The following is a 22,993-nucleotide window of genomic DNA, read 5'->3' on the forward strand; positions in this document are numbered from 1 at the left end:
CTGAAAATGTTATTTATTTCAAGAAATGGCTTTGTAATGTAATCGAAATAAGCTTTCAAGGGAGAGATAATACAAATATTAGGAAAACATAACGTAGTAATATTTTCCAAAGTTGACAAATGTTTGAATTGATGAAGAATGTGATAACCAATAAAGAAACTATTTGCAAACCTAAAAGAACTCGACCAAAGATTTCGTTGTGTTCAATACCGCACGATGTCGGGATTCTGATGACATTTCAACCCAACAGCAATTCAACAGCAATTCATATCGTTCCCCTTATAGGACTGACTTGAGCTGTTTAGATATTATGAGAATCCCATGAGTTGTTTGCGGGTGATCCTCTTCGCATATTTTTTGTCAAAAACGAGTAAGGAACTCATCAGGACGCCAGAAGAGTGCATGCAAGTTCCTTAATAATTTCCTGATATTAATTTTCAGCTTTATTGCGAGTGAAGTACCATCGCTAGGCAAGGGACGTCATCATATCTTATCGTTCGAGGAGTTGTTTCCACAAATCTCTTCATTTGATATGATATTTGAATCTACCCCACACTTTTTTAACTTCCAAGGATAGACGTCTCAATTTTGGACGCAGTTCATTCCATTTTTTCGAAATAAACGGTGTTTGACGCCTTGTCCCCACGCACCGCTTTACCCATAACTATATCATAGTCACAGCTTTCCCGTTCCATGAATAGGAACTTTATCGCTTCGTCAGCAAGTTCGTCCAAATATATCTGTAAAAGGAAAGTTATCGATTTAACCGAAAGTTCGATTTTTTGCTGTGTTTAAGCAAAGAACAAGGGTTTTTTATTTTTTTATAATTCTGCAGAAACAGCGATTTTCTTTTCTTAAGGAAAAATAGAAACATCTTTTGTTTTTGTGAACTCGCTATAAAAAAGGAAAGCCTAGAAATCAATAAATTAAGTATCAGTAGAGCTACTAATCACCATTCCATCGGCAACAAATGGACCTTCGCCATTTAACCAGGCCGAACTTTGTGAGTTAAACCGATCTGGAAGCCATCTCTCCTCCGGTGAAACGGTACCATCCTCGGACGATATCGTCGTTACATTCCTTTTTTTAGTCCTCCAGTGGCGGTAAATTCGTGAATTCCATCAGCCATCCACTCCTTTCGGACTCCATCTTTAAACGGTTTGTTCAAAGATACATCGAGCGGCTGGAGAAGGGAAGTTAACCGGCCGGGAGTCACAGCAAGATCAGTGTGCTTGCGTTTGAAGGACGCTTTCACAGTATCTGTCACATAAGCCTCAAATGAGTCGTAAACTAGCAAGCTCTTTCTCCTTCCCAAGCCGCCGATCCGCGCACTTTTACTTTCTTCGTTGTTTTTAACGTATGCAAATTAGGACGTGCTTGACAAACAATAGAATCTTGTATACTACGCACCGCGATTTTGGTGGCTATTTTTATAGAAAAAAAGTGCGCATTATACACGGGTAAATACGGTACTGTCCAGAACTTTGTAGTCCGCATACTCTAATTTGAGAAATCAAGAAAAGAGGCAAAGCTTAATAACGTTTGGGCATGTCACTAGCTTGCTCGTGAATCCGTAGCAACGGTGGATGCTAGCTAAAATGCCGAAAATTAAAAATCTCCGATATAATGTGTAAACACTCATTAGTTGGATCTCTTTTAAGCAGCTTGCACTATCTACTTGTTTTCACTGAGACAGATCATCGAACCGCGCCGCTCTTCAATTTATTCAAGATGATGTTATGGTTTCACAACCGGGCTTGCGTAAGTTCATGACGAAAGGAAAAATTCGTCAGCTCCATCACAAAAATATACATGCTTGTCAGCAGTCTTGACCTACAAAAATTATGTGTAAGTGGAGGAAAAGCAAAGAAAGTGAAAGTTGTCCAGTATAAACTGAGCATCATTTTGTTGGTAAGGAAAGCAGGTGACTCTGTGTTTGTGTGTAACTCATAAATGATTTTAATCTATGGAAAGGAGATGAGTGTTGATTGACAAAGGAAAACAAAGAACCAACGACGCTAAATTTAATTCACGGAAGACGAAAGCAATTGCAATTATTGTTTCATAGATAGTAATCTGAGGAGACGCAAAATTTGCTCGGAGTTAACGTGAAGGTAGTGTTTAAGGACTTTGAAATAACCACCAGTAAATGGTAGAAATAGGAAATTAAGAAACAAACAAACAAAAGAGAAACAAGCAAAAATCCAGGAACAAAACGAAAAAGTCTTAAAAAACAAACTAAAATGGACGAAAACTAGGACAAAAACAAAACAAAAACACAAAAACTAGGTAAAAGTAAAACAAAAGAGGACAAACTTAAATATTACATGTATGACCGAAATACACGAGAAAAAGGATATGGGCTCAACTTATAACAAAATTCGATTCCCGAGGCTTCGATTCATTTGCGACCTTCAGATGAGGACTCGCCGAAGTCCTTCGAGGATTCGTTGGAGTATATCAATGTACTTGGAGCCACTGGAGTAGGTGATGGCGATGGCTTTCTCAGTTCTGCAAGCTCCTCCTTCACAGAGTCGAGTCGCTTTGTCAGTAGGTCGATCACTGAGCAAACTGAAATACACTACCATAGTACGAGTAAATAAAAGTGAAACCTTGAGTAAAATTTTCTTTGTACTGAGATGATTAACGGCTAATTCAAGATGTTATTGGTTTCTTTGTTTCCTTTCCTTTGACTTTACGCCTCGGACAAACAGGGGGAGGGGAGGCGGTTGATACTAACCCCCCCTCCTTCGGATTTTTTTGTTATTTAATCTTATCAGGAAGATTTTATCTGGCGATTGTTCACTTCAGTAACCGTTTGTTTATCTCTGAAACGTGAAAATAAACCTAAAGATATAGCAGAAATTTATTGACAAGTGAGATGTGATTTAAGGATTAATATGAGCTACCAAAAAAAAAATGAAAATTTCATGTAGGAAAGGGAAGTACAGTATGCCTATTATAAATTTTCTAAGTCTTATTTTCTGTTTTCTTGTCAAGTTCAAAAGCTGTTGTTTGATTGACAAGCCAAAAAGTATCGTGAAAAAATGGAAAAACACCTCTACGTTGGATGACGTCACTGGCCCTCAGCAGTGACTTTTCAGTATGTGTCCCATGATGTTAACATAATTTTGTAGCTGATCTGAATCATAGAATGAATAATTTATTGATGAAGAAACTCTCTTTTACTTTTACCAGATGTAAGCTTTAAAGTGAAAGTTGAAGAAAACCTGCTGGGTTATTTTCTTTTATTGGCGAACAGTTTAAGAATTCTTTTTATACAAAGACGTCTACAAAGTTTCAGAGTCAAATAGGGAATAATGAGTGACAATTGTGGTAAGTGACCGTTTTGCATCCAAATTAGCGATATCACGGAGCCCATTTTTGTGCGATAAAAAATCCACGTCCAACAGACAGACGAATTCAAAAATGGTAAGAATGTACTTCAGTATAAAAGCTTTTGGTAACAAAAACTTAATTGCGGAAGATGGGAAATATTTGTCAAATAAAAGTATAAAGGAATAAAGAATATAGTAAGATTAGAGTCAACGATTATATTACTTTGGTCTGGGAAGTCTGGGGAGAGTACTGTCTGTATCGTTTACTTTAACACTGTTATATCTGTGCTGATTATATTACTTTGGTCTGGGAAGTCTGGGAAGAGTACTGTCTGTATCGTTTACTTTAACACTGTTATATCTGTGCTGATTATATTACTTTGGTCTGGGAAGTCTGGGGAGAGTACTGTCTGTATCGTTTGCTTTAACACTGTTATATCTGTGCTGATTATATTACTTTGGTCTGGGAAGTCTGGGAAGAGTACTGTCTGTATCGTTTACTTTAACACTGTTATATCTGTGCTGATTATATTACTTTGGTCTGGGAAGTCTGGGGAGAGTACTGTCTGTATCGTTTACTTTAACACTGTTATATCTGTGCTGATTATATTACTTTGGTCTGGGAAGTCTGGGGAGAGTACTGTCTGTATCGTTTACTTTAACACTGTTATATCTGTGCTGATTATATTACTTTGGTCTGGGAAGTCTGGGAAGAGTACTGTCTGTATCGTTTACTTTAACACTGTTATATCTGTGCTGATTATATTACTTTGGTCTGGGAAGTCTGGGGAGAGTACTGTCTGTATCGTTTGCTTTAACACTGTTATATCTGTGCTGATTATATTACTTTGGTCTGGGAAGTCTGGGAAGAGTACTGTCTGTATCGTTTACTTTAACACTGTTATATCTGTGCTGATTATATTACTTTGGTCTGGGAAGTCTGGGGAGAGTACTGTCTGTATCGTTTGCTTTAACACTGTTATATCTGTGCTGATTATATTACTTTGGTCTGGGAAGTCTGGGAAGAGTACTGTCTGTATCGTTTACTTTAACACTTATATCTGTACTGATTATATTACTTTGGTCTGGGAAGTCTGGGAAGAGTACTGTCTGTATCGTTTACTTTAACACTGTTATATCTGTGCTGATTATATTACTTTGGTCTGGGAAGTCTGGGAAGAGTACTGTCTGTATCGTTTACTTTAACACTGTTATATCTGTGCTGATTATATTACTTTGGTCTGGGAAGTCTGGGAAGAGTACTGTCTGTATCGTTTACTTTAACACTGTTATATGTGTGGTGGTTATATTACTTTGGTCTGGGAAGTCTTGGAGTACTGTCTGTATCGTTTACTTTAACACTGTTATATCTGTGGTGGTTATATTACTTTGGTCTGGGAAGTCTTGGAGTACTGTCTGTATCGTTTACTTTAACACTGCTATATCTGTGCTGATTATATTACTTTGGTCTGGGAAGTCTTGGAGTACTGTCTGTATCGTTTACTTTAACACTGTTATATCTGTGGTGGATATGAAAATCTGGGGAAATGTATTTCTTTTTTTATAAGTTTTGATAAACGAGGAAGATGAATGCCACTGCAGGTGTTACGAATTGAAGATAAACTTGTAGGCCGAGTGGTTACTTTGTAAAGACAATGTGTTTGTCTTAAATCCAAAAATAGACCTCGGATGATATTTGAAACAGTTTAAACGCACATAACTGTTGAAGAGAAAGCTTTAACAAAATACCCCAGTTGGTGTAACTACATGATTAGTCAATTAAATATGGAAGAGAAAAAATGTGAATGCATCAAGGAATGTGTAAAGCCTTTGGTTTGTTCCGTCGTACTTTGTGCGATCGTCGCACTAGGATACCAGGCGCACTTTGTATTAACACTTATCGCAATTTGTAATAACGCTTACCGCACTTTTTAAGTAACACTCGTCACACTTTTTGATTAAAAAGCTGTCTGTCGTGTTGCATACTAGTTGCGCTGGTCGCGTTAGAGTCCTGATAATGTGGCTTTGTGTCATGTCGGGTTGTAGGATGACTCGTCCAGTTACCTGTCGGTATGTGTCGGTTTCCTGTAAACTGTTGTCCGTAATGAGTTGTCGTCACGGCTTACTAGGCAGTCTAGAAAAGATAGTTTACCATTTTCTTCAACTCGCTCTTTTGACTCGCCGACAAACGAGACCAATTTGGCTACGCTACGTTGAGAATACATTTACCACCGTACGACACGACGAATCGACGCATTCCAGCAACACCTTAACGAACAAAACACAGACATACAGTTAACCAGAGAAGTCGAGGAAAATGGTAAACTTCCTTTTCTAGATTGCCTGGTGACCCGTGACGACAACTCACTACGGACATCAGTTTATAGGAAACTGACACACACTGACTGATTACCAGACAAATCATCTTACGACCCGATATCACACAAAGCCACCACTATCAGGACTCTAACGAGACAAGCCCAACTAGTATGCGACAAGACAAACAGCTTCTCCAACGAAAACAAATACCTTGACCGTGCCTTTTCAAAAACAACTTTAACGACGACTTCATCCTACGAAACAATTCCCGACTTACTAGAACTACCGAAATAAACGACACCGCAACTCCTACACTTACAGCGACTATACCATACATAAAGAGCATGTCTGATAACATCTCGCGCATCCTACAACCCTTCAATATCCACGTCGTCCACAAACCCATCATTACACTACGTCAGTTACCAACAAACGTCAAAGACAAGGACGAACCGAAGAACAGACGGGGAGCAGTGAGATCAATTACTCCGACTGCCAAGCCCCCTTCATCGGAGAGACTGGCAGAAACAAAGAGTTCAAATAGTTCGTGATTGAAGAAACTAAGTGAACAAGCAGTCTGTTGATTTCCAGTGCCTCTCGGTTTATCCTGGAGCTTCCAGCTGAGACTTGTAGAGAATTTTCAAACAAATGAAGGTGGAAAGGCGGTGAACGGCTTTATTCTATCAGATCTGGAGAGGATATACTCACTTACACTGACATGAAAAACGTAAGGTACCTTTATGTCAACATCCAATGGCAAAGCCTTTATACTAAAACGAATAAAAAAACCTGTATAATTTAAAGGCCAATATCTTAAACAATGGCTCCGACAAGCCGAAGTACAAAGATAATAGGGTTGGCTACAAAAATAATTGAGATCGTTGCAAAGATCTGGCCACGGCAAGAAAGTGCTATTTCCAGAAATAGGAGGAAGGGCGAAGTTTGCGCGAGAAGGCCAAGACCAGCTTAGTGACATCAGATTCCAACGTCGTGACGAGCGTTCATAAATTCAACAGGCGGGTAAACAAAGTTAGGTTCAAAAGTTTTGTGCCGCACACCAAGTTAACTGTAATCGTGGCAATTATTCGATGGACCATCCCTTTAGAAATAGTTTTTCATCTGCCACAACGTTCTTTCAGTTTTGTTTCGGTTTTGCCTCAGGACAAATCCCGCTGAGAGAAGAATAAATTTCGCAGCTAATTGACAACTGGCAAAACTTTAAAAAATTAACCATTTATAAGATTTTTCTTTCTTAAGTTTCGTATAATTTGTCTCATAGAATTTTGTCAAAGTGTTTTAGAAAGCTATATGGTTTGTCTGTTTGTTCGTCTGCTAGTAAGTGTCATGAAGACGAGTGATTCCAAACTTCCGGTTTTAGCCAGTTCATTTCCGCTTACTTGAGCCAACCACCCAGGATACACTGCACAATTTAAAAGATGGCGGGCAACGCAAAATGGAAATTTACCTGAAATAATGAGCTCAAAGGGAAAAGATTTCCCGAGAATCTCGAGCTTTCGAAGCCTCTTGCGGATTGCAAAACAGAGGTGAGATTTTACTCAATACACTTTGTTCACTACGCGTAAGTAGTACGTGTAGTTAACCCAAGTCAGTACGTTTTTACAAAGTCGGGTTCAAGATTGTACAAGACTTGGTTAAGAAATGCCAGTACATGTAGCTGCTAGGGGTTGTAGCTAGGGACTGTTCCAGTTTATACCCACATTTCTTTTCGCTGAGCATTGCTCGTATTAATCTTATTCACCGTGACAAATTATTTAATAGGAAAGTTATTTGAAACCCAGAATAAAAAAAATTATATCGAAGGCACGTGAGGTTTGGTTTGTTTATTTTTAATTAAGTGAGGTTTGGTTTGTTTATTTTTAATTAAGCTTACATAATGCTAAGGGGTTACATATATTTTTCTCGCGGCAAAATAACGATTACTTGTAGTTGCTGTTCAAAATGAATTTTTCAGGACAAACTTATCTTCAGGTTTCTCCTGCTATTAATTTTTTTCTTGCTTTGCTTTGTTTTGTTTCGATTTACCTTCCAGCAAAATGCAACCTATGATTAGATTAACTAGGCGTAGAATGGTTTCTTTGGTTCACCACTGAAAGGAAATAAATAAAATTTTAGTGAAAGACACATTTCTTTTTGATAATAGCTCGATAAAGGTTTGATAAAAGTATAGTTAAAGATCAGCCACATGTTAGCCATTAAAGCACAACAGTGGTGTGATCTCTGGGAATATTTCTTTGCCATTGCACTTTAGGATGACAGAGAGCAACTTAACTGTTCAATAAGTGTTTTCTTCTGAGTTTCAAATTCGGCAAAGGGTACAATTTTGGCCCCTAATATGACTTACTTAAAGAAAAGAAGGAAGCTATAAGAAATAAATGAAAAGTACTGTTGCTGCCAAAAATCACATTTGGCATAATTTATTTTGAATTTGTTTGCATTTTCTTTCCATGGCATTTTCATTAAGTTCTTTTGTTTTCAAGTCTGTTACTTTTTTAGCTTTTCTGTTACCTTTTTTGCTCAAATACCTATGTTTGTATCATTCATATAAGTTCCTTACTGTAAATTTTATTCATTCTGATTTATGGCTAACTTTGCTGGATTATTTTTCTGAACCTCTTGAAATGGTTCTCAATTGTCTTTAACCAGGATCTCTTGCAACATTTGTTTGTGTCTTTTGTTCTCCTTTATTTTATTTGTAATTTGGTTTCAGCAACCGCTTTGATTATTCACCTTGCTTTGATTCTTCACTTTTTTTTGTTGTTTTGTTTGGAAGGATATTAACCCCTAAATTCCCAAGATCTCTTTAGTAATTTCCCTTCCTGTCTGCCATATAGTTCTTGTGATGTTAATTTGGAGAATTTGGTATTGGATCAACTAATAATCCCCTAATTCATATTTTTCTTCATTCTCATCACTTGTCTGCTTGATATTGTAATGACACTGTAAGGAGAAATTCTGTCTTGGTCACTCATGGGAGATAAAGGGTTAAAGGGCGTGTTTTGGCAAAAATGTTTATGAACAGCTTACTGTTTGTGGTGTGGGAGGTTTACTTTTCAGTTTTCTCTAAAATGATTTTTATGAACAAAAGTAACATGTTCCCTCTTTTATAACAACCACACAATGCTTTTCATCCTGAATTAAATCCTTAACACAAAGTTTTCCATTATGATATTGGATGTAAGGTTTGAAAAGTGGGGAATATTGCTTGCTTGAGGTATATCCTTGGACATCCCCAATGTTAGCTAGGGGATATTCTGTCATGTAATGGGTTTAGCAAATATGTATGTTGGATTATAATGGCATTTATTGATCATGAGTACTTTATGGTAAAAGTAAGGTAGCTGAAATATTGTAATATTATTATAATGTGTGGTGTTGTAATTAAGAGTTCATAAAATATGAAAAAAGAAGAAAGAAAAAACAGAGAGAAACAAAGACAGAAACTAACTTAGGCCATTGCAAAATACAAGAAACCAAATTGCTGTTTTTGTCTCTGATTGGTTGATTAGATAGTGTTAATATATTAGCCAATCACAGACCAAGGTCATGGAAAAGCTTAGAAATGTCAGACTGTTTCAAGGCTCAATTAAATTTATAAACAGCACTGTGTATGATGAGTAAAACAATCTTTACAGTGTTCAAATCTCTACCAAATTGTCTCCTCTAAACCAACTATCTGAAATCTTGACCCTTTTACTTCCAACATCTGAGAGTTGATTAACTCAACTGAAAACCTTTCACAGTTTGTTTCAAGTATTGCTGAGATTATGCCTGAATTTTTTTTGATGCTTAGCCAAAAAGTTCTCATCAAGTTGTTTTAGATGTACTAATTATTTTCCTAATGGTTATGTTTTTCTTTCAGGCCCTTCTTTAAGGAAGATGTGTGTCCCAGACAGACAACATTACCAACCATACCTGTAATAAGGAGTTTCAAGCACTTAAAGCCTGTATAAGACAAGCAGTAAGTTTTCTGGTAGACTGATCAGGCTCTCTTTTCTTTCTGTGTTTAATCAGCTTGGATATCATGTTAGTTTTAAATCACAAACTCAATTATCATGACAAGATAGTCAAATGGGGGCACAAAAGTGTCCTTTCAGAGAGTGGGGTGATAAAAAAGAGAGTCTTGGCTTTCTCATGTAACACATTCTTTGCCATACTTTTCAGTATTCAGAGTTTGTTTCAGTTCAAACTTTGTTAAACATAAGTAGTTAATGACTGGCTTCAAGGGATACAGTGAGTTTTCTTTTCCCAAGACTCAAATGTTCCTTGAACTGAAGCCAAAGGGAACAATTAGGGTCAAATAAAAAATGGCTTTTGAGTTGGGAGGTATAACATTGTGATTTTAAACAATTGCAAAAGAATTTGTAGTACTTACATACTTAAACATGTACTCTCAAACTAACTCTTATACTCGCAAATTAGTCAGCTTTAATCAGAATTAATCAGGTTCATCCTTTTATCAGTGGGTACTGTCCTACAGTGAGAGAGGGATGTTTTATTATTGATGTCCTTTTTTATTATTTTCCTCCTGATTTTAATTAACAGTCATCAGCAAAAATTAGGGACTGAAGATGAATAAGAGACTACAGCAAGTCACTCAGACATCGGACTGCTGTGCTTTTTCTACTCAAATTCAAATACTACCTACCTAAAATAATGTAATAATAATCATTATGTACTGAAACAAAAAGTTTCATTCCTGATTAGTCTATTGTGAATGAAAATAACTTATTAAGTGCAATACAGGATTTCCATACTACACACTGCCTTGAAATTAAAGCTTTTAACCCTTTCACTTCCAAGATCTGATTGTTAATTCTCCCCTCTAGCTGCTACACATTTCATTTTAAATAAGTTACAAGAATTTGGTGTTAAATCAAGAAAACAACCTCTACCTGATATTAGTTTAAGTATTCTCCTTACCTCTTTGCTAGATGATGAATGGATTTTATAGGGAGAAGTTACATGTCAATCACTTCAGGGAGTTAAAGGGTTAAAGAGAACTAAACAACAATAAACTTATTAGTAGTTAAAAGAAAACATTAAAATTTGATGTGTCCATTCTCCTCTGCATTCTAATGAATGATCAAATCAAACAATATAATTATCTTAAGGCATTTTCCAACTGGTTGAAAATGTTTTGAGAAATGTGCACCAGGAATGTACAAAGAGCAGTATTTGTATGAGGTTTTGTTTAGAACATATCATACATAAAAACATATCAAACAGCTCTTACATCTCATTATTTAGGGTTACTCATTATATGTTTTAAAAGTTTTCCATAAAACACTCCAATGGTTAGTTCATTTACCAAAGCTTTGTAAACATCACTGATGCCTTTTAATTAAGAGATTTACTTGAGCTCATGAGATTTCCCTCACAAATACATGTGTGATTAAATTAGATTCACAGAATTGATTGATAGAAAAAAAAATTAAATTCATCATATTTGGAAGATGATGCTCATGTAACTGTTATACTGTTACATACATTTCCCACTTGCTCCCCTGTGCTCACATGTGCCAATTCCTGCAAGAACACTCTGTCAGCCAAGGAAATCATAGAAGCACAATGATATTGTAGAATCCTTAATCTATACACATGCATTCCCTATTGTCTGTTTTTAACCCTTTACACTCTAACATCAATATATATGCATATTCTCCATACTTTTCTCTGTGTTCTGACAAGGAGAATTTGCTCAACAATCAAGAGCTTTTTTTTGTTGGTGATCATTTCCTCTGTTCTCATGACTGTAATGTTTAATTTAGGGATGATATTGTAAGGAGAAATTAGTTCCTTGTCACTATTTGGGGTTTGAGGATTAGAGAAAGTTAATATTCAAAATATGGAAAAGCTGGTGTGCCTGGCCTTTTGTTTACTCTGCAACAAGATGTTAGTAAAATAGGGATTCTTATCAATAAACTGTACAATGTACTATTTTAATTTTTTATTTCTAAAGATTTCCTCTTGTTTGATGATGTATTTTTGTTGCAGGCAAAGAAGATTAAAGTGTAGAGACTTGAAAAGAGAACAGCTGCACCTGTTGGAGCAAAGTTCAGAAACAGAGGATGTCACAGGGAACCCATTCACTTTTTGCCTGGGATAAAAAATGTTGAAAGGAGACATTTAAACCCTTGGAAACTTAAAAAGAATGTAATGGAAGTCCATGTGCTCATTTTGAATGCAACAATTTTTATAGCTTTTTAATTTGTTTTGTTTTCTCAGGAACTTGGAAAAGCTAACATCATGGTAGAATTGATGAATTAAAAGCAAATTATGGCTAATGTGAAATATGTGAGAATTACTCATACTGAGTGTAAAGCTTACTCTGAAATGGTGACCATTTTATGATTCCTTTTTTTAGTCGCTCCAGATTTCATTTCCTGTGTACATTTCCAGCTTTTAAAAAGTGAGATTTTATTTTAAAACTGAAAGTGAAGTCAATGTGCTGGGTAGTTAAATCCATGAACATGTTTTACCACAGAATTATCAGGCATTGAAAAGATTACAGGGTATATGATCATGAAAAAGTCAAGTTTTATTGTTTGGTGGCTTGTTATTGAACTTTTAATTAAACTGTTAAAGGCCCATTTACTTTTAAACAAAATAAAACAAAAAAAACAATTATAAGCCCCCCTCCCCACTTTCCGGGTATGAGCTCACCTCTCGCCTTTCTTGCTCAGGGAGCGGGGCTGATGTTAGCCTTAATCTTTGTCACGCTCTCTGCTAATGGAAATGCGCGAAAGAACTGCCGTGGGATCAGGAAACAGAGACCACCGACTTCAACTCGCCCGGTCCTTCGCTTGTCTCTAATCCACTGACGGAGAGTCTCGAACAGGTTTCTTATTTTGGGAAAATTTGTCCGTTTAACTTATCTTCGGACAATCACGAAAATGACAACGATCTCACCTAGTTAAACACAAGGAATCAAATTTACCTACTGAACAGAGATAGGGATTAGAGGATTGCAACTGTAAAAGTAAGGCAAAGACCCCAACACGTAATCGCGTGACAGTAAGGAAATTTAATTTCCGTTGTCAAGGTCGTGTTATTTTAATTAAGCGAATGTCATGGTTACATATTCGAAGGTCATTCGTCTTTCGCTTCTCGACTTGTTGAATTCCTCGTTTGTTAAAGTGCGCTACACTTATCTACAAATCCTTTAGTTTTAAGTTTCAGTCGAAAGAAAAGAACTTTAGCTATGGATGAATTTTCCCAAGAAATTCGATGGGTTGAATCCTTACCTCTATTCCAGATTAGACTAAGAGCAGCGGTTTAGGAGATATTTTGATGACAGTCGTTGTTTACACTAGCCTTATTTGCTGAGATGCCCCTAACAACCTGCTGCAGTAGATCTATCATCGCGTATACAGTCGTATGTAACTAATAAATACCAAAAGCGAAGCAATATCTGATTCAATTTTAATCGGGTCGGTAGATAGCGTAAGGGTTCAGGATGTTGGATAAAGATTCGAACGCGCGGTCGGTACCTTTTTCATAAATTTCGATGAGAAACATCAGAGCGCTTAAACTATTGTCAAAACCTTTGGAAAGAGACGTATTCGTGAAAAATTCGGCTCGGGAGCTCGGTATGCTTGCATGTAAAAAAATTTCAGAACAAACTAAGCGTGTCGTGAACTCAAGGAAGCAAGGTGTGTTATGTTGATCAAACGGTTGTAATATTTCCGTAGCTCGCTTGTCTTCCTAAATCTACCGCTTTTATCTCTCTCTTATCGGCTGTTAATCATGTCTAACGCGGGTAAGTGTGTTTCACACAATAGAGACGTTTGTAATTTGATTTGACCGTTTCAGATAGAGTGCAGCACTTGAAGTCAATCTTACTTGCTGAATGGAGAGCGAGATCCGTAGTTAGTTCTGATGACTGGAAGGTACGTTGCGAGGTTTTTTTCAATCGCCGAGACCAACTCTTTTGAGAGAGCAACTCAAGTAAGCTCAGATATGGGGCAAACCAAGACTCTGAAGATTCTATGTTATTGGGAATATAAAACAGATATGCATGTTGTTGATTGCAAATAGGACCCGAACTTAGTGTTCATTTCGTATTGCTGACTTCCAGAGAATTTAGTGTGATCACTTTTCATTACACAACGTTATGTAACAAGCAGTAAAAATATATTCAGTTGTGCATGTTACGTAGGTGAGGTTAAGTTAAGTAAGTTAGCGGTGGTGTATCTAGCGAAAAAGTTTTTTCACGTTCTTTTTTATAAGGGTGTTCTTTGCCTTTAAAACACAACAAAAGAGCGTTAGGGATTTGTGTGCGCAACATCGAGAAAAATCGAACTTTCGGTTAAACCGATAATTTTCCTTTTACAGATGTATTTTGAAGGAATTCGCCGAGGAAGCGAGAAAGTTCCTATTCATGGATGGGAAAGCTGTGACTACGATATGGTTGTGAGTAAAGCGCTACACTACGTGGTTTCCTACGCTTATCTCGTGTTCCCCCAACCTCCCAAGTGTTTACATCAGGCTATGTAAACGCGGCAACCATTTTACATTTCTTCAATATATCACCCATTTGTTACAAGAAATAAAATTTTCATTACAGGGCCTTATTATTGTTCTTATTCTGTTGAAAAAATCGTTGGAAACTCTAATTAAATCTAATATTTTAAAGTTCACATTGGAAAAATCGACGGAAGAAAGCTCTAGTTCTCTAATTTGTATCAATAGTCTCTATGCTTATGAAATCACTCTGTAAGGCCAGGCTCTTCACAAGGGCCGATCAAATAGACTGTAGAGGCTTGCCACTGTAACCTGTAAACACAATAATCAGAACACTGTGATTAAACGACAAGGGAGAACAATAGAGTGCATGAATTGCGTTTGATTATTGAGATGGGAGCCAGCGATGAAGAATGAAATATGAAAACCATAAACTTCATGATGTGTGTTAAAGGAGCAAAGCACTAGATCGAACAACAAACAGGGTGACTGTTGTCAACTCGGCATTAAAAAGAATATTAAGGATCCTAACTGACAAGTATGGATCAATATCAGTATATGGGCGACTGCCCATCTGCCCCTTCCACAAATATCACTGTAAAACATAAATTTTATTTAATTGGATTAAAGTAATGAGCTGTACCTTGCATAGGTTGAAGGCTGACATAGTGCACCTCATGAATATGTCCCAGCACAAGAGGTTTGCTTTCGTCAACTAAAAAATGTGGCGTAATGATTACATCATGGCTATGGGATAGACTGCTGACCACACGAATGCACGTTTCAAAGCAGTTTGCTGCAGCACACAGAATCACGTGATCACCCCAAGCGCCATCTTGTTCCATGTGTACTAGGTATTCAGTCCATGTTTGATGTCCATGGACAAAGTCAAACAGATCTGTTCCATCCGGCTGTAAGAAAGATCAGTTAAAGAAGGAAACTTAAAAGGATTGTTAAGAGAAACTTGAGCGCGTGGAGTACGAGTCAGGGAGTAATTTTATCAGAATGGTACGAGACGAACTTAAATTGGCAATGTACTGTATGGTAACAAGTTTTCTGCTTTGCAAACAGCAGGAAAACAACAAGAAAGATCCATCATTAAGAGAATGAATATAATTCTGTCATCTGATGGAGGTTTAAAGGAAATTCTTCTGAAACTGAAATATTCAAATAACTAAAACCGTGGTGGCCTGCTTCTCCGGACACCACATTAAGTAACATATGAATTTAATTGTCACCAACGTCACTGTGTGGCTTCTTAAATAATGCAGTTAAATATCTCAAGTTCTTCTTTCCACCAGGGTCACAAGCTGGTCTCAGAGCTCTTGAAAAAAAGACCATTATTCCATGCAGAAGGACTAACAATACTCCTAGTCACTTCACGCTGTGAACACTGGGATAGGTTCTGGTGGTGTTGGCCAAGTGGCCTGTATTATCACTTAACCTTTATCATACTTAAATAATAACATCACGTGACATACTCTGTTAAACATACTAACATCAACTTACAAGTTTTGGGTTACTCCTGAGGTACTGAACCAAGGTTTGTCTTAATTTGCCATGTGGGATTTTGATTCCCTTAACAATTTCAAGTTGTTCGGACAAGGCATAGAACATGCAATTTCCTGATCCTTGATTATCAGATATTCTGAAGCCCCTGTCTGATGCAATATTCTGAAGCCCCAATGATAGATCTGTTCTGCTCTTGAATTTGCTTGCATCCAGTTGCATCTGCTGAAGTTCCTGGATGATTCGGTCAAGAGAACCTAGAAAACACAAGGTTTTTATTACTCTAACTGCAGTAAAAAAGCGAAAGAATCGTCTGCTGGAAATTAACAATTCTCAATCTAGTGAGAGAAACTTTTAGGGTAAAAAAGAGAAGAGCTAGAACCACCAGACTTCCGCTATTTTGTCCAACAACTCAGCCTTAAGAAGGAAGCTGTAGCTGTCAATTGCGTTACTGTTTAAGTTCGATTTCTGCCCGTGAATGAATACACAAATAATCAAGAGAGAAGAAGCAGAGAAGAAAAATTAACTACGAGGTCTACACTCCGACATATCTGTGTTACTAGAAAAATAAATCCTGGAAAAAAAGAACGGGCTTGAAAAATACACTGATTTATTCCCTCTACCGTATGAATATGTGATTACTTCAATATTATTTCGAAAGACAACGTATCGAGAATAAAACATAAACTGATTTTGATAAGAACAGTAAGAGCTCCCCATGTCTCCTTGTTTCAGGCCTGGTTTCAGACAATTCATGGTAGTTTCCGATTGGATGAAAACTTCAAATGACTCAAAGAAATAAATAACACTAAGCCGTCCGTCCGGATCAGGAGGTAAAAGAAAATCAAATTTGTTTGTACACGTCTTACGTTTGTGACTCAAGAATGCAGGGGTATAAGTAAAAACATGTCTCACAAGTAAACAGCATCGTGCTAAGTTTTTACTTTTACTCACTTGGAGTCAGTGATGATTCAACTGTTCGTTGTTTGGTTGAAGTGTCAATAACGTCGGCCTGTCGAGCTCTGAAACTTACGTCTCGTCTTTTAGAAGCTAAAAAGATAGAAAGAAGCTTTTATTTCAATAACACAGTAAACAACATGAGGATAAAACGATTGATTACTATTCATGTTCAACATCTCTTTTTATATGAGGGGTTTATGCTTTCCGCCACAGTTAATAAGAGACCAAAAGTCGAGTAGCCTCCCAGAAAACTTTTTGAAGGAAATTCAAAACATTCTCACCATGAACTATGTCCCACATCTTCTCCACAAGACTGTCACACTGCTCCTCCCAGCTAAACTTCTCTTCATAGGAACTCCTTAGTAGTTGAATGTCTCGGAGTCGATCTGATCTTTCCTTCTGTCGGACACCAGCAATTGCCTTTGCCCACTCCTCAGGGTCCTCAGACTCCACCACGAATGATTTGCCTGATGGTACAGTGTACAGTGCTTCACCAAATCCTGAGTTTCCACTGACAAGAATGGGAAGACCAGCAGACAACGCTTCTAAGGCCGTCAAACCAAACCCCTCTGTTCTGGAGGGCATGATGCAGATGTCAACTTCACAAAATAATTTTTTCAATCCCTCTTTTTTTTGCACGAACTTCCTCACGATCAGCTGCTTTTTATCAATTCCACTCTTGAGTAGATTCTTTGCAACCTCATCCTGTTTACCGTCAGGTGCACCCACGAAAATCAGATGGTACGACCTGTCTTTCAGTTCAACTATTGCTCTAGCAGAGATATCGTAGCCCTTCAAGCTGAAGTCCTCTGGGTCACCCCGGCCAAACGTTAGAACCTTAAAGATGTCCACGTCAACTGCAGCTTGTTTTACGTCGGAAAACTCTTTGAACGTGCTTGGCGTCAGTTGAATTATATCTTGGTGCTTCTCGCATGAGCGCAGGTGAGAAGAGTAAGCCTTCGTCAACTTTGGTCCAACTGCTACCACAGCATCTGCTAACTGACACAACTCCACTTCAGTTGTACTCTTATCATCACCTTTGGAAATGGCCATGGGATAGTTTTTGTACATTCCTAGTTCTTCGGGTGCAGTGTGCACCACCTGAATCCACTTGCAACTGTGAGACTTTCTGATAACTTGGGCTTGCTTACCAAGCTTTGCACCATGACCCAGCACAAAGTCAATGACGAGGTCTCTTGGTGGGAAACTCAACCATTCAAGAGGATCACTGAAGCCTGCAAGTTTCTCGGCTTCCTGGATGGAAACATTGTGACTTGATGCCATCCTCTTCTCTTCTTCAGAACAGGCAGACTGTGGGACAAGGAGAGTGACGTCCAGTTCAGGGTGTTTGGCCAACAGAATGGCAAGCTGTCTGTTGATGGTGGACAAGCCTCCCATTGACGAACTCCACTCACTGCCAAGGAGAGTTACCTTCAATGCTGTGGTAGACTTCTTTGGATTGATTTCACTTGCTTCATCATGTGATCTGGCAGCTACATTTGAAGAGGACAAACCCTGAAGAAAAAAAGGTCATATAGGACTATGACAATTACATTTACAAAAAACTTGGGGTGTGGTCATATAAAATTTTTATTGATAAACACTTTACCATGAAAAAACAAAAGAGTATAAAATTAAAAAATAATTTCATCTCGTTAGAAATTCTCTGACTTGTATTTAAAACTGAAGATAACCTATCAAGGCTCCCTTTCTCACCACTGATAACAGTCCAATTGATATTCACATCAAGTAAATTAGGGGAGCAAAGCAAAGATGAAAGTGAGGCCAGAAATCTTTTCGTCAAAAATCACTATAATCAATCATACCTGGCTTCTTCTTTTCAAGAACCATTTCTTTAATCCACAAACTGGTGCTACCTTATTGCAAGGTTTTCGCTTACAGATGTCCGGCTGACCTTCGTTTGCATCAATGAGGTGGAAGCAGTCCTTGTGTGTACAAGTGGTTTTCACTTGGTCTGAGCATGCACGACGTGTTTCTTCTGCCCCTTGATGACAGTAAGGACATGCAACACACAGCCTATACTTCATTCCTCTCAGGTATGGCATTTCTTGTGACAAATTCTTTAGGGTGTCTTCAAGAAATTCACGAACAAGAGTTGCTAGTTCGATGGAGTTCTGTCCTTCAACCTGATCACTTTGTGCTTCTCTTTGTCTCAAGATTACCTTCACAAATCCTGTTTTGCATATGAGGACAAAATCATGAATATCTTTCCCAATAATGAACCATGCTCCATTTTGGTACAGGGTGGGTTGATGCGTGGCCCATGTCTTTGAACACCAATGAATGGATCGCGAGACAAGCTGCAAGAAGAGACCATGAGGGACAAAGCCATGGACAAAGAGGAGATACAATGGACATGAGTCAGTTGATGATAATTCCATGTTACTGAGTTCTACAGGCGATGACTTCAACTGAGCTGGTACAAAGTACTTCTTGTCAGTTGGGGAAGCTGAGAACTTAGCGATCAAACCAAATCGCTCCATCATGTCAAGGATGTCTGCCTTAACGATTCTTCCCGTAATAAAGCTGGAGAACACATGATCAACATGTTCCATGCTAAGGATGCCACTTGCTTCAAGTTCCTGCCAGTACTTAGTAAATAAAGGAGTCTACAAAATATATAAATGACAGCAATTCCAGATTAGAGAAGTTCACTACATGTTTGTTTTGAATTTTTTCCACGTATATGTACAGGAACTAGAAAAAGTTTATTTCAATCAAAGTACCGAAATAGTCAGAAATTATACTCTTAATGGCCAATTTTGTATCTTGGGCTGCTCAGAAGTGATTATCAGTTCTTATTCACCACCACAGAAGCCAATTGCAAAAAGAACTATTCGCTTGTGTGAATACAGTAATTGTGAGCGGTAGCAAGTCAATGCAAGTCTATTGTAGAGTAAAAAGGCTCAATTAATCTATGACCTAAAAAGCTGCAAAGGTACATGAAATAACTTAAGGTCAGCAGTTGTAAAGATCAGAGTCACAGCTGTTGCATTAGTTGCCTATTTATTAAAAAAGAAAGTGTCACTCTCATTTTCTGTTGGTCTAAATTAATGAACATTTTCCATGTAAGGCCTTTTCTAAAATGAAATTTGTTTCCTACCTGTTTATTGAAGGGTGGAATGGTTATCAGCTGTTTGAACAGATCAATCAACCACTGAGCCTTCAGTACAACTGTACTGCGGTGCTTGATTATCATCCCAAGACCATGGTAAAAACTGATCATGGACTCAAACTCTTTTGCATCTTTCATGAAACAATCTTTCTTTGCATAGTGCTTAAGTTGTTGCAGGTTTCTGTGATAAATCTGTTTAGCCACCAAAGCTTCAATCACCTTTTCAAACAAAAACCATCTAGAAGGAAACAGAATACTTGAAATATATATTAAGGGTTTAAAATTGGATATTGACTTCAGTCAGACATGTACTTATTTGTAGTCTTCCAGTGTTAATTAATCTATTTCCTTGGTCTAGCTTTCCCCAAACTTTTGAACAATTCAAATATGGTTATATTTTTCCCACAAACAATCTCAATTCAAAGATGTGCCTTTTCAAATATCCATCTCACATTCACACCTCTTCAAAAGACAGTATTGTCACAATGTCATGAATGAGAGTTTTGTCTGTTTGCACTTAAATGACTGTTGTGTATTTGTACAGTCTGATGTTTTAAGAATTTGGATGGACTTCAAACTAGTGGAGGTAAGATGATTTTGTTTTCATACAAATTTACATGCATATATAGTTATACTCAAAACACTGACTGCTCTTCAAAGTACTATTCATGACTGTTTGAATCAAAAATTGATTCTGTACTCCATGAAGTGAGGTTTGCCAGATAAAATGTTATTTTCATTTACCTGACTGGTATTTTCTCCCCCATATAAGGCTCCTGCCCCAACACCTCCAGAATTTTGTTCTGCAATTCTTTTATTCCATCTGCTTTTCCTTCTTCCTTGCCTGGATATGTTTAGAAAATAAATTTAAAGCACAATGTAACACAGAAACATGTGCTTACAATGAGAATAGTTTGTATCATTCATGTGTGATTGCAGATAATTTACAGCTGACAACAAAGCTAAGATGATAAACTCTTCAACTCTTCAAACCATCTTCTGTTCCTTAATTCAAACTTTGAAATTAATGGATCTGTCTGCAAAATTTATAGGCCCCAGTATGGTAATGCTGGTACATAAAGTAGCTGAAAGCTAAGAAGAGTGCTGCCAATAAGAAAAATTAACAACTCTAAGTAGCTTCCACTATTAAACTCATTCAACCAGGGCAGTATCGTTCCCTCACCACTCCCACGAAAAAATTCCATGTGTCTGGCAACCTTTTAAAATTATAGTGACACAAAGCAGAACTACTTGATGACATGTAAATGTGAGTCAGATAATAATTATTGTATGCTCAATGCTTCCCAGCCATCTACCAAATGGGCCTTTGATTAAAGAAGAAAAAATGGCTACAAATTACGTGTTCTTGAAATTGGTGCAAAGACAAGCTAGCAAGCAATTATAAAACCATCAATAACTGCAAGTAACACATTGTGAAGGATACAATAAGATATAGAATATTTTACCTGTTTTATGTTTTCCTATCTGCTTTTGAAACTTCTGCATAAATTCCTTAATCAAGTTTGGTCTCTCAGTGTTATCAATGCAGAATAAGGGTCTGACCACATGCTTCTCATATTCCATACCAGAAATTCTCTCCTGTATTTGTTTCTTTATTACTTCTATGTCTTCAACTGGTTTGTCAGCATGTGTTCCAACAATAAACACTGGGGGGCGGAGGTAGGGCAGCTTATGTTGTGCATCATCACCTTCGGGTTCATCAGTTGCCAGGGCAACACCGTGTACTGTTGCCAGCCATGACAGCAAATTCTCCATGTTTGTTGCATTGTTAGGGTTTTCCAATTTCACATCGTTACTCCCTTGTCTCATGCAGGGCTCAGCTGTGGCATCCAAAGGCTTGCTGAGATTGTGCACCAATATGTATAGTGCTCGTCGTGATAAGAAAATAGGATGGCTGGCATAGTACAGGTGTTGCCCTGCAAAGTCCCACATATCCATTGAAACATAGGATTCTTCTTTAAATACGCCACTTTTGATGCGTTTTCCTTTGATATACTTCAACCACTGATGAACATGCTTCACAGTATCAGGGGGTTGAGTAACATCAATAATTACCTGGGGCTCATCTAAGATGCAGTCCTCTGAGTGTTCAATGCCACTGTTATGGAAACCATCTACTGTCCAGTAATCTCCTGTTTCCTCAACCTGAGTAAAGAATCAAATAGGGTGAAATTAATTACTTTGAGTACCACAGTAATTCAGTTTAGCCAGCAAACTAATTGCACATCTGAAATAATTCTGTCACAGTTTGATGTAAATTAGATCAAATGACAGTACATGAAGTGGGAGGGAAATTATTGTTAGACCAAGCAGTTCCCTGTTTTTTGGCTAGGACCATTAGAAAGTAAAAAAATCAATTAAAAAAAGATTTAACAATTTTAATTTTTTCCTCACTTTAAGGTTCCCATAATTTTCAGTCGACATTAGGCATTCAAAACTATACCGTCATTAAAAGCTGCCTTAAGCATGTTTGTGAAGAAGATTTTTGGAATTCTTACATCACCTTTTTTCTTCCATATTTGTAATCATCAAAAGATCCCTCGTCAAAATCTACAGGTGAAATGTAGGCTGAATCTTTTTCAAAATCTTCATCTGAACTTTCATCTTTGTCTTCTTCATCAAAATCTTCTGACTGCATATACATTTTTCTAACTGAATGATCTGGTATAACCATTTTCTCTACCATAATCTTTGCCACATCTTCAGAACATTCCAACAGTCCTGGCTTATTCTCACCAATGGACTGCCAGTTGCTTGCAGCTTGGTCAACATCAATTTTACACTTTGAAGGATCCACTTCAATCCCCTCAGTGCTCTGTTCTTTGGAGTCAAATGGAAGGCCTAGGAGACTCTTCTTTAAACTAGTTTTACCAGCTCGGTCCTGACCAATGAGTAATATTCTACCGCGGTTAACCGTGACATATCCACCTATCAAAGCCCTTTCATAAGCCAGCTGTCCTTCTAGTCTATCTGGTATTTGGCCTAATTAGAAAAATTTTTTGCAACACAAAGAAAATAGTAATTTGTGCATTGATAAATTTGTACAAAATAAGTAAAAAAAACAACTAGTATAAATGCCTTACATGAACAATGTTGAAGTCAAAAGCCAGTATATAAAAACTGAACCATCAAAATTTTTTTTTTCTGATGTTAATATATTAGTGAGTTTGGAAAACACATTTATTCCACTATTACATAAAAGTTACACAGTCAATCAAAATAACTC

General features: G+C 37.4%; 2 protein-coding genes and 2 long non-coding RNA genes across 6 annotated transcripts in view; 2 read left to right on the forward strand and 2 right to left on the reverse strand.

Annotated features, from left to right (window-relative positions):
• LOC149051919 (uncharacterized) lies at positions 1 to 2,920 on the reverse strand. Its single transcript, XR_016187003.1, has 2 exons — positions 954 to 2,920; positions 1 to 740 (listed from the first exon to the last, which is right to left on the reverse strand). It is a non-coding gene; the product is annotated as an uncharacterized LOC149051919 (long non-coding RNA).
• The window catches only part of LOC149051912 (uncharacterized), a 154,286-nt gene that overhangs the window by 89,349 nt on the left and 41,944 nt on the right, over positions 1 to 22,993 (forward strand). The window lies entirely within an intron of this gene.
• LOC149051920 (uncharacterized) lies at positions 6,990 to 12,308 on the forward strand. The gene is made up of 3 exons (XR_016186886.1): positions 6,990 to 7,201; positions 9,538 to 9,636; positions 11,673 to 12,308. It is a non-coding gene; the product is annotated as an uncharacterized LOC149051920 (long non-coding RNA).
• The window catches only part of LOC149051921 (uncharacterized), a 28,328-nt gene continuing 19,022 nt past the window's right edge, over positions 13,688 to 22,993 (reverse strand). For all 3 annotated transcript variants that reach the window (XM_089196557.1, XM_089196451.1, XM_089196500.1), the window contains 10 exons: positions 22,271 to 22,749; positions 21,213 to 21,912; positions 20,491 to 20,590; positions 19,735 to 19,984; positions 18,437 to 19,240; positions 16,892 to 18,125; positions 16,605 to 16,700; positions 15,651 to 15,907; positions 14,785 to 15,052; positions 13,688 to 14,453 (listed from right to left, as the gene is read on the reverse strand). In XM_089196557.1, coding sequence (XP_089052683.1) covers positions 14,422 to 14,453; positions 14,785 to 15,052; positions 15,651 to 15,907; positions 16,605 to 16,700; positions 16,892 to 18,125; positions 18,437 to 19,240; positions 19,735 to 19,984; positions 20,491 to 20,590; positions 21,213 to 21,912; positions 22,271 to 22,749 — 4,220 coding nt within the window. In that variant the 3' untranslated portion in view covers positions 13,688 to 14,421. The remainder of the gene's footprint in view (positions 14,454 to 14,784; positions 15,053 to 15,650; positions 15,908 to 16,604; positions 16,701 to 16,891; positions 18,126 to 18,436; positions 19,241 to 19,734; positions 19,985 to 20,490; positions 20,591 to 21,212; positions 21,913 to 22,270; positions 22,750 to 22,993) is intronic.

The sequence above is a fragment of the Pocillopora damicornis genome, chromosome 1 (genome assembly GCF_964200805.1).
Source record: "Pocillopora damicornis chromosome 1, jaPocDami1.2, whole genome shotgun sequence".
Taxonomy (NCBI): Eukaryota; Metazoa; Cnidaria; class Anthozoa; order Scleractinia; family Pocilloporidae; genus Pocillopora; species Pocillopora damicornis.